Genomic DNA, 19,965 nt, shown 5'->3' on the forward strand with positions numbered 1-19,965 from the left:
TCACACTGGAGTCATGAGTTGTGCCATGCTGAATGGGAATTGTCTAAGCAGTATTGTGTTGCTCCCTATCAAAGAACAGGGTAAAATCTTAGGCTTTATTTATTTAATTAAGAATTTCTATTTGTCCCTCAGGGACAAGCACAAAGAAAACAGCTTATCTTGGCTTATTGTGAGTGTTCATAGGGCAAGAAGGGAAGGGAGGGGATGAACAGCAAGAGCAAAGTGTTGCAGTAATGAGAATTACTCCCTTATTTTAGTTGCTGCTTAATCAAGACAAGGTTCCAGGAGGCAAGAACAGATGGCTTTGGCTTGTTTTTGTTTTTTGTTTTTCCCCTGGTCTGTTATATCTTTGATTATCACCAAAACTTACCATAAATGTTTTAACACCTGCTAATTCTTTTTAATGTTATGTATTTTAACTGTCCTCAAAGACAGAGTGAACAGGCAAGTCTGGCGTGCTTTTCTTTAATAATATTAATCACAGGCCAAACTCTGTGACTTCATGTATTATTCAAAGGATGCCTCTTTTTATAGTAAAAACTTTGAGAATATTTGCTACTCGCAGTGCATTTTGATAGTAAATTAGGGCAAAACTGACTGCATTTTATACCTGGATGTTGTGTCCCCCTCACCTGTAGAAGAGTTAAGAGACTGCATTTGAGCCTTTTGGAAGGTGCAAGCTACCTTAGGGGCTTGTAGGAACCAGCTTGGTAAAGCAGATCAGCCTTTCTGTTTTATGGCTTTTATTCAGTATCACTCTTGCTTACCAGGGCATCCAGAGAGCGGATTGTTGCTTCTCCTGTATCCTCTTAACTGCCTGGAAGGATGAGCTGAATTGACTCCCAGTTTTTCTCTTGCCAGGGTGGTGAAATCCAGGACTGTGCCTACTTGGACAGCGAAAGCACCTACGGCGAGTTGGAGCTCTTTCCTGATGAGGACGTGATGACTCTAGCACAGCAGGAGCTTCACCATGAGTCTGACATGGACAGTGCTATTGAGAGTGCCCAGAGCTCAGAGGCCTCCGATGTGTGTCGGAGCGAGGAGAAGGATGCTGTGCTCGGTAGCCTCTTTCTGCCTGGTGACAAGTGAGTGATGGTTGTGCCTCATGGCAGCCCTGTTCTGAGGCATGTGCAAAAGGACCAGGGAGGAAGGAGCCTTTATGTGACTAATCTCTACTGTGGGAGGCTGAGGATGCCTGAAGGATTTAGAAACTAAATAGCTTTTTACAGTAAGGGAGATGGATGTCCCGGTCCTCTAAGTGGCTTAGACAGTCTCAGCCCTGGGTCCTTCTGGCGTGTTCTGTGAGCACTCATGGGACTTGCATGTTGTGTGTTGAAGGGAAAGTGTTTGGTCTCTCCAGAATGGATCACTCCATTAGCATCCCCCAAAACTTAGGATCTTTTGTGTTCCCATAACCTTCATATGCTGGAATTAAAAGCAATACTCCCTTCAGAGTGGTGCAATATGAGGAATTATGCTTTGGTCTTTTGCACATCCAGTTACCTGAAGATGTGGGCTCTGCAGATTCACTTTGCTACTCCATATACCAAGTTAATTCTATGTGTTTCTAATTTTCCATAGCTTTTAGTGTGCAACAGTAAATTGTGTTTAACAGAGGGTGTCCTGGCATGTGTGTGTGTAACCATAGTCTGCTGTTAACACAAGAGCGTCTCTGTAATCCTAACTTGACTCTTCCCAGGTGTGTTGTACCTGGGGGTATTGGAAAAAGCTGACTTCGGGGGAGGAAAGGACCCAACTTGACTTACTCCAGCTTTGAACTGAGTTAATGCAGAACCACAAGACAGAGCTCAGCTGGGCTTGCTCTGTAAGCCTCTGCCCTGTCTTCCCTATTTTTGGCTTGTCAGCTTGATTTATGCCTCTTAAGCTTCTCTTGTTGTTAATGCAGTTCTTTCTTCTGGACCTCCTTGGATGCTCTCTGTGCAGCCTCATTCCTACCCTCCTCCTGAATGTATCAGGATCTGAGATCTGTCCTTTTCCCAGTTGCCCAAACAATCCCAGAGACTTTATCAGTTCTTTATCAAACTTGTCTCCTTGCCTTGCAGTTCTCAGTTCTCCAAAACACCAATCCTTGTGGTGACTGACTTTTACCCATAGTGTGTTTAAAATGAATCTTTCCTCCCAGCTGAGGAGTTTCCTGTCTGTAGCCTGTTGCTGGTTATGAGCTCATGATCTACACTGAGTATGGACTGTTTCAACCCAAGCAGTTTCAAGTTTGGTGATGCTTACAAATAACTGCAAATTAAAAGTTCTAAGCAGCATCACCAGGTGGGTTCAGCAGCAATGACTGCAGAGCTGCCAGAAGAGAAACTTAGCCAGGCAATGCATGAGGGATAATGGGGCACTGGGCTCCAGTGTGTTGGCAAGCGGTGATGTTCCAGGGCTATTATGCTGGTGAGCGATTTTTTTTATGGACAAGTATATGTTATCATCCCAGCTGAGGACTGTTCATTTACCTCCATGCCTGGTGGAAGTGTTACGAGGAACTTTTTTCCTAAACTGACTTGCTGTAACAACATTGAGATTCAAGCAGCAGCTGCAGTTACACAGATCAGAGCCACGCAAAAGCTTACCACTACACAGTATGTCTGTGGCACAGCAGCTCTTTATGAATAGATGTTAGTGTGGTATGTTGAGCTTCACACTAATCCTCCTTCCAGCCAAGGAGCCTTGTTAGATAAGTTTGATCTATTTTGAGTATTTCTATCTTCATGATCTTCATCCTTTAATGGTGTGCCAGGCTTGACTTGCCCTAATTTTTGTTAATGTGAATTGGATAAATGAATTGCAGGTTATAAATGGATCTCATCAAAACAGGAGAAACAAAAGAGCATCCATCTGAAAGGTTGGCAGGCTTCCTCTTCTACTAATTGCTTTGGAGGGAAGGGATATGCAAATAACGCTTTCACCATCCGCCAAAGGAACACTGTTGCATCTCGTTTACAGCTCACAAGTGTAGTATTACAGGAAGAGCAATCTCCCTGTCTCTGAAAGTGCTGGGCATGGTTAAGAGGCTTAAGATAGACTCAATATTGCTGAGTTCCTGGAGAACATCAACTGGGAGCTGCTGCCCCACGGCTCAGCTAGTGGAGTTGAAGATGTAAGTGCTCTGCACTGAAACAGAGTGAAAAAGTTAACCCAGTCTGCATAAAATGTCATCAGATGAAATCAGGGCCTTGTCAGTACTGGATTCTGCCTGTATTAGGAACAGTAACGTGTTGGGCAACTCCAGGGCTTATCAAGTAAAATGTGTGTTTCGTGCCTAAGATGAGCATTTTCTGTAGGGATAAGTTTGTTGGTAAGAGCTTGTGTGTGAATTTACTGGCTTGTCTGTTTGAATGCCTTTTACTGAGATGGGAGCTGAGCAAACCTGTTAAACATCTACCTCTGCAAGATGGTGCACTGCATGTCTGCAGGGTAGTCTGGGCTCTGGGCAGGAGAATCACCATGCACCCTTTGCAGCAAACTTGCTCTGTTGTATTAGTGTGGTATGCTCAGAACTCTGCCAGCTGCTTTCCTGTGGTGCCTGCCTCTGCTGATCTATTTATCTATATGCCCTTTCTCTCTGAGGTCACAGAGTTCCCTAGCTGTTTGGCACTATCTTAGGTGCTTCTCTGGTCATAAAGCAGCCTTTTTTTGTGGTCCGTTTCTTTTCTGAAAGAAAATGTGTCATGATAGGAGGAATGGCAAGAACCCAGCCTCAGTTAGATGCCACTGGTACTATTGGTGACTCTCTGGCATATGGTGAGCTAAGTTTGTTTCTGACCACACAGAAGAGAGTGGCTGGAATTCATGTGGTGTGGAAGAGAGCTTATGGAAACTACTGGGAAACTGAATGTGGAAAAGAGTGACAGGTTCTGTCTTGTATATCTTCCTCTCACTATCCCATGCATTTTGGAGTTGTCTGAACAGATCCTGCGTCCAGAACAGAAGTCCCATGAGCAGTGGTTTTCACCACTATGTAGAAATGATGACTGAAGATTGTTGTGGTGTGCTATGTAAAGTGAAGTGGTTTGTGTTGATCCAAACCTTTCTCATAGGTAGCTTGTTCATAGGTTCTCATGCTCTTGTCTTTCAAGGCACCATATCAAATGCACATCAGATGTATTTAGCACTTCAGGCTTTTAGCACAAAGTGGGTCACAACTTCAAATGAGGAGACAAGCTGTAAAGGTGGAAGATACCATGTGAGGTGAGATGCTATCGAAGTTGGCCCTCGAGACATTTTGACCTCTTGTTTCAGGTCAAGTCACAACCCTTCTGCTGCATCTGACCTCTCAACTTATTCCACTGCCTCTCTGATCAGTAATGAAGAACAGTTTGAAGACTATGGGGAAGGAGATGATGTGGATTTTACTCCCAGTAGCCCATGCCCTGATGATGAGACCAGAACCAACGCCTACTCTGACCTTGGCTCATCTGTATCTTCCAGGTTGCTCCTTATTCATTAACAAACAATTTTTCCATTTTGTTCTTCTCTGGGCATGGACGAGCATACCAGAGTTTACACTGGTTACATAGACTCACCTGAAAAGCAAAGTGTTATCAGTTCATTTTCTGCCCTCCTGTATTTAATAAGAGCTATAGCAAATATGTTGTTTCTGATAACCTCTGTTGGGTTCTGTTGAAATAACTGGGCTGTTTTGCATGTAGAGATTTCTCTCTATTGCATACAGTAGATTTCACAGTTAAGAGCTAGTATTGGAAGTTATCTGCTGCAAGCTGGAAACCAGCTTACTGCTGTGCATCAGCCCTGTTACAGTGGAAGAAAACCTGCAAGAGAGCTGTTTCTCTTTAGTATTCTGATACCACAGATCCTTACCACCAACCTGTAAGGTCAAGTGCTGTATATGGACAGGGATTTAGTAAAAAAAAAAAAAAGCAGGGAGGTGCTCTAGGATTTGTCTGCTTGGATTAATAGCATGTGAAGGTCTTGAGCTTCATTGCTAACACAGGAAAAGCTCACTGCATCCCTCTGTTCTGCATGCAACCCACATGAGCTACACTTTGTTTCAAGCACTCCTGCAATACAATCTTGCCACCTCTGTCATGCATGCAGAGCCAGCACCTGTCTCTGCTGCCCCTTCATGATGATGGCTTGTGTCTTTCATTCCCTATTTCCTGGGGTTTATCAGGTTCCATTCTCATTCCTGGGGCTCTGTGCACTTCATGCCATGATTGCTCTCATTTATTTGAGTTAATTTTCTCTTTATCATGTCAAGAGCTACTCTTATTTCCTCTTTAGACCTATGTCCACTTCTCCCTCCCTCCTCATTCCAGGGTTCCTTCCGTCCTACCGTCTGAGGGGGTTTGTGTGATGGCTTCTTGCCAGACCACTCTGGTTTTCATCTTCCTGTCTTTCTCTTGAAGAAAAGACTCTTCAGGTTGCATGCCAGGTTATAGTGAGTAGATAGATGGGCAAGATGAGAGAGGGACACTGCTAAGGTGGAACATACTAATGTAGCTGCTTTTGCTACATGCATTACATGGATTTTCTTTATCTTTTGCTATTCTTTCACTCACCCAAACTGATTCTTTGCAATGACACCCAGAGCATGTCTTTTGTAAAGCCTCAACTCAGATTGCCCTAATACCAACATTCTCCATCATCAGCTCTAAGTTAGATGAGCTTTGGTTAGAGGTGACACCTGAAGCCCCTTGCCTGTGATTGTGACATAAAGACGCAGTCAAGAAGAAAACCTGTTGTGAGTTGGTTACTATAGCTAGTAACATCTCTCCTTTCCTGCAAACAGTGCTGGCCAAACACCCCGAAAAATGAGGCATGTTTATAACAGCGAGTTACTGGATGTTTACTGCTCGCAGTGCTGCAAAAAGATAAATCTACTCAACGATTTGGAAGCCAGGCTGAAAAACTTGAAAGCAAACAGGTAAGCAGCAGATTCCACAGCATTTAGCAATGCCCCCTTCAAATGGGACTAGTTAGTAGCAGGAGGAGAGGAAGAAGGGGCCCTCTCCATGCCTGTAGCCAATTCTGTCTTACACATCTTTCGCTTTTACAAATCAGCTAAGAGTTTCAGACCTTGACACCTAGCCTGAAGGAAAATGCTGTTTTTCGTTAGCTAGTAAGTATTTTTCTGACTTAAGGTGCAGACAGCGTCAGGAAACTCAAATATTTTAACCAATGAGCTCTTTGATTGCAGAGGAGAGTGGTATTTCCAGGGATTTTTCCCATGAAATGGGGTCTGCTGTGCTGTTTAGTGCACATCTACAGTGAGCTCCTGTTTTCCCCAGATGGGGAGGAACGATCTGGCAGATGCTTATCTAATGTGTAAAACTTTACCTACACCTCTCCTAAAGCTATTGGTCAACAGAGGTACTTCTTCCCTGTGGGATTTTTTGTTTTTCCTTTGTCCTCTAGGGAACTTGGAGAAATGATTAATCCTGTGGCAGAAGTTACTTGTGGGGTTCTTTGCAATTTCAGCTTTCTCCTTGCCATGCTGTCTCTGTCACTCCATCCACTTCTAAACTGTACCGAACACTTGGAAAGAATGCAGTGCTTCCAACAGTCATCTTAGGGGTTTTGAATGAAATGATTTGGTGGGCTTCTAGCTCCCCCTAGACACCGAATGTGAATGCTGCCTGTCCCCATAACTCTTGGCACAGTGCACTGTACTGCTGCTTCTCCTGGCTGACACAGCAGCATAGTACTTGATAGGAACAATGTTCCTGCCCTATCAAGGAGTTTGCTAACACCCAGCCCATGGCTGGCATGGGCTTTGGTAATGGTGTGAGTGAGGCTGTACATACCTGGCTGAAATAGAGTGACACTCTGATAGAGAACCGTGTGTCTGCACACAGATATGACATCCACTTATCAAGCAAGGCAGCTGGGTATTTGGATTTGGTTCTGGTGCTGTTGTCTGGAGTCTGGTCCTTCATTTAGATAATGCTAGCCTCTGGCTGCAAAATGGAACTGTAAAAATAGAAAGTAGCTCAGTTCTTGTGCTGAGCTGGAAAGCATTATGGGGAAGGATTAAACTAACTCTTTATAAAATCATCTAAAAACTGGAGATCCAGAATAAATGTCCATCACTAACTCGGTGTCCTTTTGTGATGTTTCTAATGTTAGTTTCTGATTTACACTGACAAATATCTACTAAATATAACAGTATTTACAAATCGACTAATTAATAATCACAGTAATTCATGGCTTCATTCATCCTCACATTGTTGGTGACTGCAGCTTTTGATGAAGTTGCCCAAGAATATTGTTCACAGATTCTTTTTTGTTGTACTTCAGTAAAAAAGTCAATATTATGTTTGATTGTGCAGTTCACCTGGAGTTTAAGATTGAGTTCAACACTGATCAAATAAATGTTTAATACCTGTATCATTCCTTCTGTATCCATGTAGCCCTAACAGGAAAATATCAAGCACAGCTTTTGGAAGGTAAGAGTCTTCAAGTTTCTCATGAATACATGTGGAATCAGCTGTAACAATTCCATATGTGGGGGTGGGAAGAGAGAGAAGGAATAAGTTTAGGAAAACAGAAATGTGCCAAGACAAGTTTTCAAGGAAAGGGGCCTGTGTTTGGATAGGGATGTTACAGAATCTAGAAGCCACTGCTGGTCTTGGAGCAGGCCCATGAACTGGAAAGAGCTCTGTTAAGAGCATAGTTAGTTGCTTCCTTGTCTGCCAACTCTCTTCCTTTATACTGCTGTTGCAGTAGTGCAGCTGTTGCTGCTTTTACCCTTATGCAATGAGGATTTATGGTTGTTGCTGAAATGCAAAGGAAGGCAAGAACATCCCTTTAAAAAGGTCATATAGAACTGTGATCTTCCTTTGGCTGAATGAACCAGCCCTGGGCTGGGGAGGCCCGTAAGCTTCAGTGATATTTTAGGTAATCTCTAGTGCTCTCTATACTGTAGTGGGAACTGCTTGAGATTCTCATCTGCTTCTTACAGAATGAAATATTTTAGATTAACTCTACCAACCAGTGCACAACGGTGACCTTAGCCTTAATTTCTAATAAGGCAAATGCAACTTAATACACAGTGTGAATAAGGCGATTTTTAGCCTATGTTAATAATGGTGGCAGATGCTATCAAAAGCAACAAAGAACTCTCACCCAAGAATGGGTGCCATTAATTGTGCTCACTGTGACTTCATTTAGCTGCCAGTCTCTTGTAGGACTTGTGTTTAAACAGTTGGAATTGTCACTGAAATGACTGCACTGATTTTTAGCATCAGATGTTCAGAGTGCAAAGCCAGGCTATAGGGCAGTACCCAGACTCTCTCCTCCATCCTTACCAAGCAAAATAATTATCCTTCTGGTCTTTCAGACAGCTCTTCCACCACAGTAACTTCAGCAGCAGTAATGGCAGCACAGAAGACCTGTTCAGAGACAGTATAGACTCCTGTGATAATGATATCACTGAAAAGGTGAGAAGCTGAGTACACTGCAGTTAATGTACCCAACAAAATCCTGCTGGAGGCATGCATCAAACTGACAAGGTTCTCGAGTTCTCTTGCTTACCATTACCAGTGATCTGAAGTAACTTATTCAAAATGTCCTTTCTATTCCATTAATACTGTGATTTTTGCTTCACAAAAACTGTATGAGTACAGATCTAGGCATTGTGTTAGATTCTTTACTGTGTGTTTGCATTGATCACCTTCAAGGAAGATGCGGGGTCTGGGAACCTCAGAATTTCAGAGCTTAATTTTGCTGCTGGCTTTGCAGGCAAGTATGCTCCCTTTAAAAAGGTAGCATAGCTAAATGCCACTTGGAAACAGCGAAGGGATGTACGAAGAGAAATTCAAACTCATTTCTTTTCCACTTCCCCTTCCAGGTAACGTACCTAGAAAAAAAGGTGACAGAACTGGAGAATGACAGCCTGACAAATGGTGACCTGAAGAGCAAACTGAAACAAGAGAACACACAGCTAGTTCACAGGTAATAAAGCGCAGAGCCAGTTCTCTTTTATGTCAGAGCAAAGCTGGAATAGAATTGTAGGGAAGGAAAGTCTCTACCCATAAAATATGACCAAGTCATCTGCCTTAATGCTAACAGGTAAGGCTTCAACTGAAAAGTCCAACTGGAATAGGGCTGCCTTGCTGAATTTTCAGCAAGCGGGAGCCTTCCAAGCAAGTTTCTTAGTACAGAGATGTTACTGACTTGTATAGAGCAAGCTCCTTTGTTATGACGGAGGTTACCACTGTTTGTTCTTGCATGTAGCAAGAGCAAAAGGCTGGGTCATAGTCCCATCTTCTCAAGACTGAGAATAAAAGAGTCATAGATGAACTGATACTACCTCTGCTATGAAGCCAGGCTGAAAGAGTTGGGGTTGTTAGATGGGAGAAGATAAGGCTTCAGGGAAACCTTAGAGCAGCTTCCAGTGGCCAAAGTAGATTTAAATAAAGGAATTGGAAGGAAAATGAGAGGCAATGAAGTTGCACACTGTTGGATTTTTATTTTTTTTTTAAAGTACTTGTTGAAGCTGTTACTGAAATGCACTCTGGTTTCCTTAGAGTTCATGAGCTAGAAGAACTATTGAAAGACCAAGAAACATCAGCAGAACAGACCCTGGAAGAAGAGATAAAGAGACACAGAGAAGCATATATCAAGTACGAGAAAGAGAAAGGCACTGAAATTGAACTGCTGAATACAAGGTAACAAACATCCTGGTGCCACCCAGAACACAGGACAGGTTCTTTTTATTCATTTTTTACTTTGCATGTAAACATAGGCTGTTCACAACCAGACAGTGCACAGGAGGATGCTTTACATTAATACTTTAATCCACATGGCCCATGTAGGCAGCTTAGCTGGGTATTTGGCATGGGTTCAAGGAGGGAGTTGTGACCAGCTGTAGCATATATTTGTGACTGCATTTGTTTCTTCCTACTTAATTATTTTTTGATGCTTGTTGTTAGGAGCAGAAGAATCTGAGGGGCAGTGTAGCTTTTTTGGCCCCAAAACCAAACAAATAGTGCTCTTGCTAAAAAACTGTAATATTAGAAATATTGTTTGGTCTTTCTATCAAATGGGCTTTTAGAACATGCTGTTTTGCATGTCTGCATTCTTGAGGTACTTGCTGTAAGATTTTTGTTATTGACACAGGGTTCAACAACTGGAAGAAGAAAATGGCGAGCTGAAATGCACTGTCACACGACTGAAATCACAAACGGAGAGATTAGATGAGGTAACAAAACCCAAGTGCTTGAGGAATTTAACAGGAGCTTGATTTGTGTAAGAGCAAATTTCATATAGTTATTGGCCCAGCTTCTTTAGTTTGCCTTCCCTAAAAAAGGCTATTAATGGAATTGGAACATTGGTCATTTTTAGTGCCAGGAATGCCCTGAGACACATGCCAGCTCATGGCCAGCTGTGTCTAGAGTTGTGTGGTAAAACCGAAGATGGTTCGTGCACTTGCAAACTATCTGTGAAGTCGCCCATTTGTTCTAGGAAAGGCAGCGCATGTCAGATAGGTTGGAAGATACTAGTCTGCGACTGAAGGACGAGATGGATTTGTACAAGAGAATGATGGACAAGCTGCGGCAGAACAGGCTGGAGTTTAACAAGGAGAGGGAAGCCACGCAGGAGGTAGGTGTGAAGAGGGGTGTAAGACCAGGCAACCACATCTCATCTGCATAGAAGCCCATCTGGGCAAAGAATGCACAGACAGAATGAACAGTGAAAGTACAGCATCCAGTGAATGTATTACTGGGTTGTGTTTCTGTGGGAGGGGTACCCATAAGGTGATGAATGCTGCAAGAATAGATGTCACCACTTTGGGTCAGGGATTGCCAACTTTTTGAGACTTTGAAGCCTTGAATGTGTGCCCTAAGATTTCCTTTATTATGTTTGCAAGGGCAATTATGCCTCTCAGACATGAAGCTTAGAGATCAGAGACATTTCTAGCTCTGAAGAGGTTTAAGTGACCTTGTTCTTCCATAGAAGAGCAAGTGGCTCTGTCTGACCTCAGCCAGATTCACAGAGTGCTGGTATTGGAGTACAGAGGTGCAGCACAGAGCTGGCTGCTTATGGGGAGGGCTAGTTGTGGAGGGACTGGAGAGACATGGCCTGCTTGCATGCCCACAGCTCATTGAAGACCTGCGGAAGGAACTGGAGCACTTGCAGCTGTACAAGCTGGAATGTGAGCGTCCTGGACGTGGGAGAAGCTCTTCGTCCAGTGTGAGTGAATTCAATGCCAAAACCAGAGAGGTGGAAATGGAGCATGAAATAAAAAGGCTGAAGCAGGTGAGCGGGGATGGGCCTCTTGATCCATGTGAAATACACAGGACTGCTTTGAAAAATGCCTATAGCTGCCACTCATAGCATACTGTCTTCAGATTTTGCGTCCCCTTTCTCACACAAGAACCATGTTGCATCTGTCTAGGATGACTTTACACAGGCAATGTAAATTGTGCACATAGGAAATGCTTGTGATGCGGTTAGGGTAGCCTTGTCTGGTGGCAAGAGTGCTGCTAGCTTGCAGCCTTACCTTGTGTCATCCAAGCTACCTGTGATTCAAAAGATTTATTGTTCAATGAAGCCTTTTGCGAAGAACTTAAATCAGTGTCTTTTTATCCTTAAATAGGAGAATCAGAAACTTCGTGACCAAAATGATGATCTCAATGGACAGATCCTAAGTCTTAGTCTTTATGAAGCTAAAAATCTCTTTGCAACACAAACAAAAGCCCAGTCACTGGCTGCTGAAATTGATTCTGCATCAAGAGATGAGGTAATGCGCTTTTTTAATCAAGTACTACATCCAAAAATATGCTGGTTTCAATGTAATTAGCTGTCAAGGTTAAACTATTTGAAGCTGACAAATGAACAGCAGAAAAAAACTGCTTTACTAGGAGTTCAGGAGTGTTAGAAGATTGCCTTGAATCTAACAGAGGCTTTGGATGCTCCTTTTAATATAACTCTTCCATTTGTCTCTCACAATGTTGGAATTATTGGAATCTCAGTGAAAAGTTTTACAATGGATTTTAACATCTACTACCTTACAGGGTATTGTGGTATTATGACATTAAATTCACACAAATTACCATAGTTATATAAATTTTTACTTTCTCTTCTAGATTCAGTTCTCAGTTCAATAACAAGCTCTCACTTAGATCTGTGTTTGAGCTATATATTTCCTGTAGCAGAGCTGAATTCTTGAAGGAGATAGGTAGTGTGCAAGCGCAGGTCATGAGATCAGGCCAGTGAGTATGTAGGAGCTCCCAGGGAAAAAGACAGGTTAGTGATAAAGTTGATTAAAAGGAGTTGTTTGCTTTTTATGCTTCATTTGTTCTGGACAGAACTTCCCGTTTCTTCTTCAAGAGGTGTCTTGTGACAGACTTTTTTACCTAATCTGTATTTGAATGACCCTGTTAGCCTTAGCTCCTGGGCAGCGCCTTGAAGTGAAGAACATACTTGAGTTTCTTGCTGAACCAGAGCACTGGGAAGGCTGTTTAATTGTTGAACTCTGCCTTTTTTTTTTTCTTGGCAATAGCAGAAGTCCAATTTGCTTTTAGCTGATTATTTCTCCTTGTGTATCTCATGCCTCTGGCTCATGCAAAGAATACCTAGCGCTCCCCCTCTAAAGGAGGAAAGTGCCAACTATGGCCCAGGCTTCGTAAATCTTACATAAACTTTACTCATTGTGCCATTTTTTTCATGTATAATCAAATGAAGGTAAGAAACTGCAGACTCAGGGTGGAACTTTCATCAAGGCTAATGAAAATGGATGCACAAATCACATTAGGGTGGATCTAGGGCTCTAATGCTCCTGGACAGCTTTGTCAGTTTGGCATTAAACACGCAGAGTACAAAAAGCCAGCAGTCTTCATCTTTTGGAGAGTTTGAGGGGCCAGTAGAGTATCATGAAACTCTTGCATTCTGAGATGGAGAGGTTCACCCGTGGTGTGGATGCAGAATGGATTGGTGTTTTAAATAGGGTTTTTGTGTCAAATAATCTGCCAAAAGATCCCTGGTGATGACTGTTCAGCACCTTTCTTAATAGTAGAGATCTTTAACATCCAGATTCTTTCTCATACAGAAAGAGGGAGGAGCTAGAGGTAGAATACCGATCACAAAAGGTGACATTGAGTCAGTTCTAGTCTCTCACCTGCCTGAACTTCATGCTGTTATGTAAACTAGTGAAACTGTTTCAAAACTAACTTTGAAATGTTGTGTTTCAGCTCATGGAAGCCCTTAAAGAACAGGAAGAAATCAATTACAGATTGCGCCAGTATATGGACAAGATAATTTTGGCAATCCTAGACCATAATCCATCTATCTTGGAGATAAAGAACTGAAGATAATGAGAGAAGGAAAAGCAGCAACTGCCTGATATTTCTGCACATGCCACTGGATCTAAACAACACTCTGATACTGTAAATTGATCTATAAATATATATATATACACTGTGTGAGTGTGGGTGCGCAGGTGTGTTTATATGATGTTTGGTACACTGTTACTTCTCATTGAATTGGCTTGGTTAGACTTTTTCCATGCACTTTCAATACCTGTGGTAAGATGGATACTGTATATTAATGTAATAACAGTATAACTGGATCATGCTGTTTTAGATACTGGACAAAATTACTCTACCTCTAGTTGTAAAGGTAAAAAAGACAATGGAAACACATGGATGTGTCCCTAACTTTAGAAGCAAGAATTGTTGTTTCGTTCTTCCAGGAATTTGGGTACCACAAACCAATTAACATACCCAGGTTCAGTTCCTGACTGGTGCTGACTGTGTATTTCCTATTTGATTTAGTTTTAGTACTTAAACCACACATAGGACAAAAAAAAACAAAAAACCACGCTTTGAGGAAAAGGAAGGACTCAAAGTAAAAGGGAAGAAGAGGAAAATATTGCAGAATTGTTGCTTTTTGCAAAAAAATCACCATCCACTTGTTTGCCACTGTCAGCACAAAGTGCTTTTTTATGTAAGTTCACTTTGGAGCCTGCTTTGGGATGCTCTGAGCCAGCCTGCTCTTCAGTGTGTGTGAGCATGTGTATTTTTATGCCAGGGTCCCTGTATAGCATTGAGGCAAAGAAGCTCTTCAAATCTGTTCCCCTATTTTCAGGGGTTTATCATGGGCCATTAAGATGAATTCTGGGATCCTGCCCCTTCACCCTTAAGAAGGAGCACATTCTAGTTCTTGCCAAAAGGAAAAAAAAAAAAAACAGAAAAATTGCATGAAATAGCTCACATCAGGGGGAGGAGGAGCAGCCCTTGAAATTATCGGTTGAGTTGCTTTCCCACCCCAGATACACCTCACTCCTTTGAGACTGACATTTTGTGGGCAAGCTGTGAAGAGAACTGGCTGGGTCCTAACACAGTGGTGGAGGGAAGTCTAACATGGAGTGACTTATCATTAGGGCAGTAAAAAGGAAAAGAGTTTGGTGTTGCAGCTGTTGCCAATCCAGGCTGGGTACACACATGCATATTTAAAGCTCTGAATAGGGAATGCATCCTGATTTAAATGAGCAGTGGTGCAGGTGCTTGACTTAATGTGTACTGTGGCTGCTCATAGAAGTCAGTTGGACAGAACACTAAATCTTTAAAGTTGAGTGTATGCTTAAATGCTGCCTCAAATAGGGTGGACTTCAATGTGTGCCTGTGTTCTCCTGAGCTGGATCTGTGTACTGTAGGGCTAGGACGTTTTTAATGAATAATGTAGCTTATGGAAGGAGCTTATGGAATTGTTTGGATAGTTGAAGACTAAAAAGAAAATTATATGATGCACTTTTAAAAAAGTAAAAATATCATATATTTGATTCACACCAACTGGCGCAGAAAAACAGGCCCAAATATCTGGCTTTCCCCAGTGCATAGAGATGTTTCCTCTATTGAATACACTCCCCAGAAGAATGTTACAGTAGCAATGACTGTGCTTTTCTGTGTATTTCTTGCTGTTGGCAGTGTCTTGCCCCTAGTATTCTCTCGATGTATCTTGGTGTGTATATGTGATGCATTTTTCCTGAATTTGAATACATAAGGCTGTATTCAGTTATGGATGTAAATATATATATATATTTTTCTGCAGTCTCTGTGCTCTTGCCTTCAGTGATGTGTTACTGGAGTGATGGGAAGCGGGGGAAGTACTGAAATCAGGCTTTCTTGAAGGCAAGACAATAAAGCCAACTTGTTTTATGTACCTGCATCAGGCAGGTGTAAAGTAACTGGAAAGTGAAAGAGACCAGAGGAATAACCATGGGACAACACTGCAGTGCACAAAGTGTGTAAGACTTCAGTGCTCTGGAAGAAATGGTGCAGTCTTGTTTAAACAGTGATGTCTCAGGGCTGTTTTCCTGAGGCTATAGGGTGAGGAAGGGATTTAAAGACTACTCCTTTGCTGTCTGGAGATGATGTAAAATGACCTCCGATGTGCTACATTGCAAAAGGTTCTGTCATGGACAACACACGTGTACGCCCTTCCCAGAAGGCAGGAGAGGAACATTTAAGCCAGAACTTCACTTTCACTTTAGTGATGGCATTCCCTCTAAGTGGTGTCGTCTGTGGGTTGTGCCAAGGACTTTGCTCTTTTTATAGTCCACAGAGAACTATTTCAAGTTGTCAGGTGGCTGTTGCTAACCTGTGGTGATGAGCAGGGCTGCATGAGTTAGCATCCCTGCTATTGGAGCTGACTGTGTTTGGTAAGTTACGCTTCTGTCCTGCTCTCATGCAGTAGATTTAAGTATGAATGAAGCTGTTGCAGGTCAGAGTGGTGACTGTTTCCTCCTAAATATTTTTAGAGTAAACTGGACTTAGCTTCAAAATTTTAATAACATAAAACCCATTCCCATTAGGGTAGAACATCAGCAAATGTTGAGGACTATTTCACTGAAAGTGGTGTTGAGCACTTGGGGAGCAGAGAGCCTGGCTTACTTCACTGAGATACAGACCCACAGACATGAACAGAAGACATGACTGTAGTGATAGCCAAGGTGTTTGCAGGTAATTACATGTAAGGTGAATAGCCACTAATAGTGACAATAGTCACTAAATCTGGCTGAAATACTGAAAGTGTTGTTCAGCCAAGGGTATTAAGCAGTGGGTTTTCTAAAGGCTCACAGGACTTCTTGTGCAGCTCTGTACCCAACTGCTTTAGCATTTAGAACTTTTTACTCCAGTGTTTGCGTTTGAAGAGTTGTCTTACCACCATGTTGGTGGTGTTCGTAGCTTTGTTTTATTGCATAAAAGTTATGCTTTTGCTCCTGTGGGGCCTTCAGTGTGCTACTGCTTTCTGTTATATTCAAATACATATCCAGATGCTTGATATGTTTGACAACTAATGTGATTTGGAGGTGGGAGAGGTGTTTCACTGACAGATACTTTCCTCAAAGACATCCACCTCTAAAAATGCCAATTAGCAATTGCATTCTTAGACTGAGTAGCTACAATAACTACACATATTAGACCAACTTGTTTTGCAGCCCAAGCCTTGGAGAACCCTTCTATCCTAGAAAAGAAATAATCATGTTTTATGACATGCAGGTAACTTGATACTAAGGGGTATCTTGATGGGTCATGTGAGCAGAGAGTAATCAGATACTGATGTTGTGTATTTTGGCTAAGTGTCAGACAGCCACAGTGGCAGAACAGACAGGAGATGCGGGAGATAGTGAAGCACTGGTTTCAGTGCCTGTTCTCTGATAAATTCCTTATTGTGGGCTTTCTTTGTGCCCACAGCCCAGCTGGGGAAGTACAGCCTGCCTCTGAGTCAGTGCCACTGTGGGTGGAACAATGGCTTCGCCTCCCTGGGTAAATAACTTCAGATACAGAAACGTGGTATCATCTCATTCTAGCACTGCTCAAGTGCAGTAAATGTTCTTTGTGAAATCTGTGCTTTTCACTTAACCCTTGGGGATGCAAACACAATCCAAGGTGCTTGGATCTTGATCTGCCTCTTAGTTCATTCTGGTATAAATTCAGAAAAGCTAAGTGATATTCTGGTCAAGCCAGTTGCAAACCACTGCAGGTATTTTTGTACAATGAAAAAAAAGACTGCTTCTCACCAGCAGCTGTCCTTTGTTAAGCTGATCCCACACACAAGCTACTGCAGAAAAAATCTGTTTCAAAACTTGCACCTAGGAGTACCTGAAATGTGGTCTCTCAAGATTTTTCTCGTACTGGCTGCTTCCCTCCAGACATCACTCGTAGGCTGCTGCCTAGTTCTGGTTTTGGAGTGTGATACCGATTCAAAATTACCTTGAGATAAAAGAGTATTTTTCAGCTTTCTGAATAACTTCTATTAAAGACGCAAGCTGTTTGAGAATTTGTCATGTTTTGAGGTGCAGCAGTGACAAACTGTAACCATCCCATCTATTTTTAAGGAGTTTTTAATATGCTAATTTGTAGCAAGTCTCACAAAGGAAAAAAACTCCAGTACACTTTTGCTGCCAACTTTCCTTTTATGGTCTTCGGAGAAATTCAGATGTTTCTCAGCCAGCTCTGGGAAGAGTTGAACACAGCGTTACTAATTCTCAAAGATGTGTTGATCATATACTTTGCTGCCTGAATGCAGCAATGCCCAGTTCACTTCAGCAGAACTGCATTACTCTCCAGACAGTATCTTGGCCTACAGTGTGTGGGCTGCCTGGTCTGGTTAGTAATTGAGATCTTGGAAGCTAATACATAAACACACACCGTGGCTGGCTCCATCGGTCACTGCTCAGCAGTCTCTGCATCCTACTGCTAGTGATGAATCTAAGAAGCAGAATTTGCAAATAAATGAATACTTTTTCCCCTTCTTTAATGGCAGTGAATATAAAGTTGTTTTCTCTTCAAACAAATACTGCACGGTGTGGTCAGAGGGATGTTTTCCAAGGAAGGAAGGAAGTAGCAGCTGATCAAACACTTGCCAAATCAGTGGCTGGCTTATATTGATTCAAGTGAAAACTTGACTCAAACTTCGAGCACTTCTGGATTGGTTCTAGTGTAAGTAGCAGTGCTCATATTCCAGTTATTTCGTTTGTTACTCAAGAAACATTGTCAAGAAGGCATGACAGGTGGTGTAACCCAGCTGATTTTAAAGGATATAGTTCAATAGCTGCCGGCATCTTGTTCCCTTGCAGCATCCTTGGGGTCGTTTTCTCAGTATTTTTCAATTCAAAATATTGTTGTAGAAATATCTGCAACTCAGGTCACTGTACCCTCATTTGCCACAGTGTGGAGCCAGCTGACAGGGCTACATTGTGTTCCTGAAAACTTGTCTGTGCTTACTAAAAGTTTTGTGCAGCTGCGAGAATAGTACCTATTCAAACATATAATTGTGAAGAGATTACTTTTTACTTAAACTTTAAACCTGATGAAAACACATATTAACAAACATGGATTTCTATAGTATAGTTTGGAGCCTACTCCAAGAATCTGTTTTTAGTGGTGCAAGTATAACATCTGAGCTGTCAGCTCTCGCATCACTCAGCAGAGCCACATTCGCCCTGGCAAAGGGTGCAGAGGTGATAGTTCTGGCAGACACACAGTCAATACATAGACAATGATGGGTGCAGGAGGGCTGTGGTTACTCCTCCACCTAGTAACTTGGAGCAGTGATGATCTTGCACTGCTCAACATCAGCCCTGTTTTGTTTAATACTTTATCCACAGCTAAATTATTATGGCTTTGGAGAAAGGAAGTCAGAAGGGGAACTAAGAATTTCATATCATGTGAACACTGTAATACACTACAGGGCAGCAAATGTTGCACTGATGGTATGTTTAAATACTGAGATATTTTGGGAATTACTGTAATATCAGTTGTGGGAGTCATTTGGTTTGCTTTGGTGCACAGACTGTACTGACATTTTTTGCATGGTTACATATTTTAGTACTTGTGCCTTTTATTTCTCTGTTGCGAAGATGCATTTTATTTCCTGTTTTGGGCACTTTTGATATACACTTTTTAATTTGATCTTCATCTCTGGTTTCCATGTAATATACATGTGTATATATAAAATAGATCAGATTTGTATTCATGTGCCTCTGAGATGTAAAAACAACTCATTTTGTACAGTTTTTTTAGAAGCACTAGGTCATGGTCGAGATTATGTAGCAAATGAAATTCAACATAATTAGCAGTTCTCTGTCTTTGAGAAATGTTGTGTCAGATGGCTGGTCTCTTTTGTAAGGCAGTGTCTCACACACACTCCCCAGATTTATTGTTGTAATATCATTATGAGATCCATTCTATCCACTTGTTGGTTTTAGTTAATTCAAAATAATAAAACACCTAAATCAATGTTATGGTCCTGACTTGGCAGTTACATTTTTTATTCACACAAAAGCAAATTTGCTTGGTTTTATACTTGAATGGTCACCAAACCAAAATGTCATTTGAACACATTGCCCATTTCAGGTTAACTTCAGTGTGGGATTATTTTTGTGGGAACAGACAAGTGATTTATTTTGCCTATTGAAATGGAAAGAGAAATAGCGTTACCAAGTCACAGACTCTCTTTCTTAGAGAGGGCAAATGCTTCAGGTTATTTCTCATGTTCAGTCTCTGGCTTCTGTGGCAGCTTTTTGTAAGGCCAAACCCTGGATCTGCATGACTGGAGATCTTCCTCTTGCAGATGTGAGGAATTCAGTGTGTCACTTTCCACATTTTGTCTCCTGGGGAATAAATGTCCATTGGGGTTTGTAGCCCAGCACTCTCCTGATGGGTTGCGAGGCTGGGCCATCCTAGAAGTGTCCTTCCCTCCCATCAACCTGCTCTTGAGCTGCTGCTTTCATTTCTTGAGTGTTGACCCCCTCATCTGGTGAGATGCTTGAATTGTTCCCTCTCCCACATCTTGTGGTTTATCAATACCCCACTCACCAGCCCCTGGACACAAAGAGGTAATAAATTATTGTAAGTCACAAGAAAGAAATCATCAGTACCCCCTAAATGTCCCAAAACACGAAGTTTTGAACTATAAAATATGTTCCATTCTGATGGAGCAGAATTTTTTAACTGACTTTGGCACCTGCTGGACGTT

At 42.0% G+C, this 19,965-nt stretch overlaps 1 protein-coding gene across 7 annotated transcripts in view; it reads left to right on the top strand.

The window, feature by feature from the left end:
• RAB11FIP4 (RAB11 family interacting protein 4) overlaps positions 1 to 19,226 on the top strand; it is a 114,668-nt gene extending 95,442 nt beyond the window's left edge. For 6 of the 7 annotated variants that reach the window (XM_065694144.1, XM_065694148.1, XM_065694149.1 and 3 more), the window contains 12 exons: positions 862 to 1,085; positions 4,261 to 4,449; positions 5,771 to 5,905; positions 7,392 to 7,427; positions 8,321 to 8,420; positions 8,831 to 8,934; positions 9,510 to 9,650; positions 10,102 to 10,183; positions 10,447 to 10,584; positions 11,083 to 11,241; positions 11,582 to 11,725; positions 13,176 to 19,226. In XM_065694144.1, the coding sequence (XP_065550216.1) occupies positions 862 to 1,085; positions 4,261 to 4,449; positions 5,771 to 5,905; positions 7,392 to 7,427; positions 8,321 to 8,420; positions 8,831 to 8,934; positions 9,510 to 9,650; positions 10,102 to 10,183; positions 10,447 to 10,584; positions 11,083 to 11,241; positions 11,582 to 11,725; positions 13,176 to 13,292 (1,569 nt within the window). In that variant the 3' untranslated portion in view covers positions 13,293 to 19,226. The remainder of the gene's footprint in view (positions 1 to 861; positions 1,086 to 4,260; positions 4,450 to 5,770; positions 5,906 to 7,391; positions 7,428 to 8,320; positions 8,421 to 8,830; positions 8,935 to 9,509; positions 9,651 to 10,101; positions 10,184 to 10,446; positions 10,585 to 11,082; positions 11,242 to 11,581; positions 11,726 to 13,175) is intronic. The other variant, XM_065694145.1, reaches the window with a different exon arrangement.
• Positions 19,227 to 19,965: the final 739 nt, after the last annotated feature.

The sequence above is a fragment of the Lathamus discolor genome, chromosome 13 (assembly GCF_037157495.1).
Source record: "Lathamus discolor isolate bLatDis1 chromosome 13, bLatDis1.hap1, whole genome shotgun sequence".
Classification (NCBI taxonomy): Eukaryota; Metazoa; Chordata; class Aves; order Psittaciformes; family Psittacidae; genus Lathamus; species Lathamus discolor.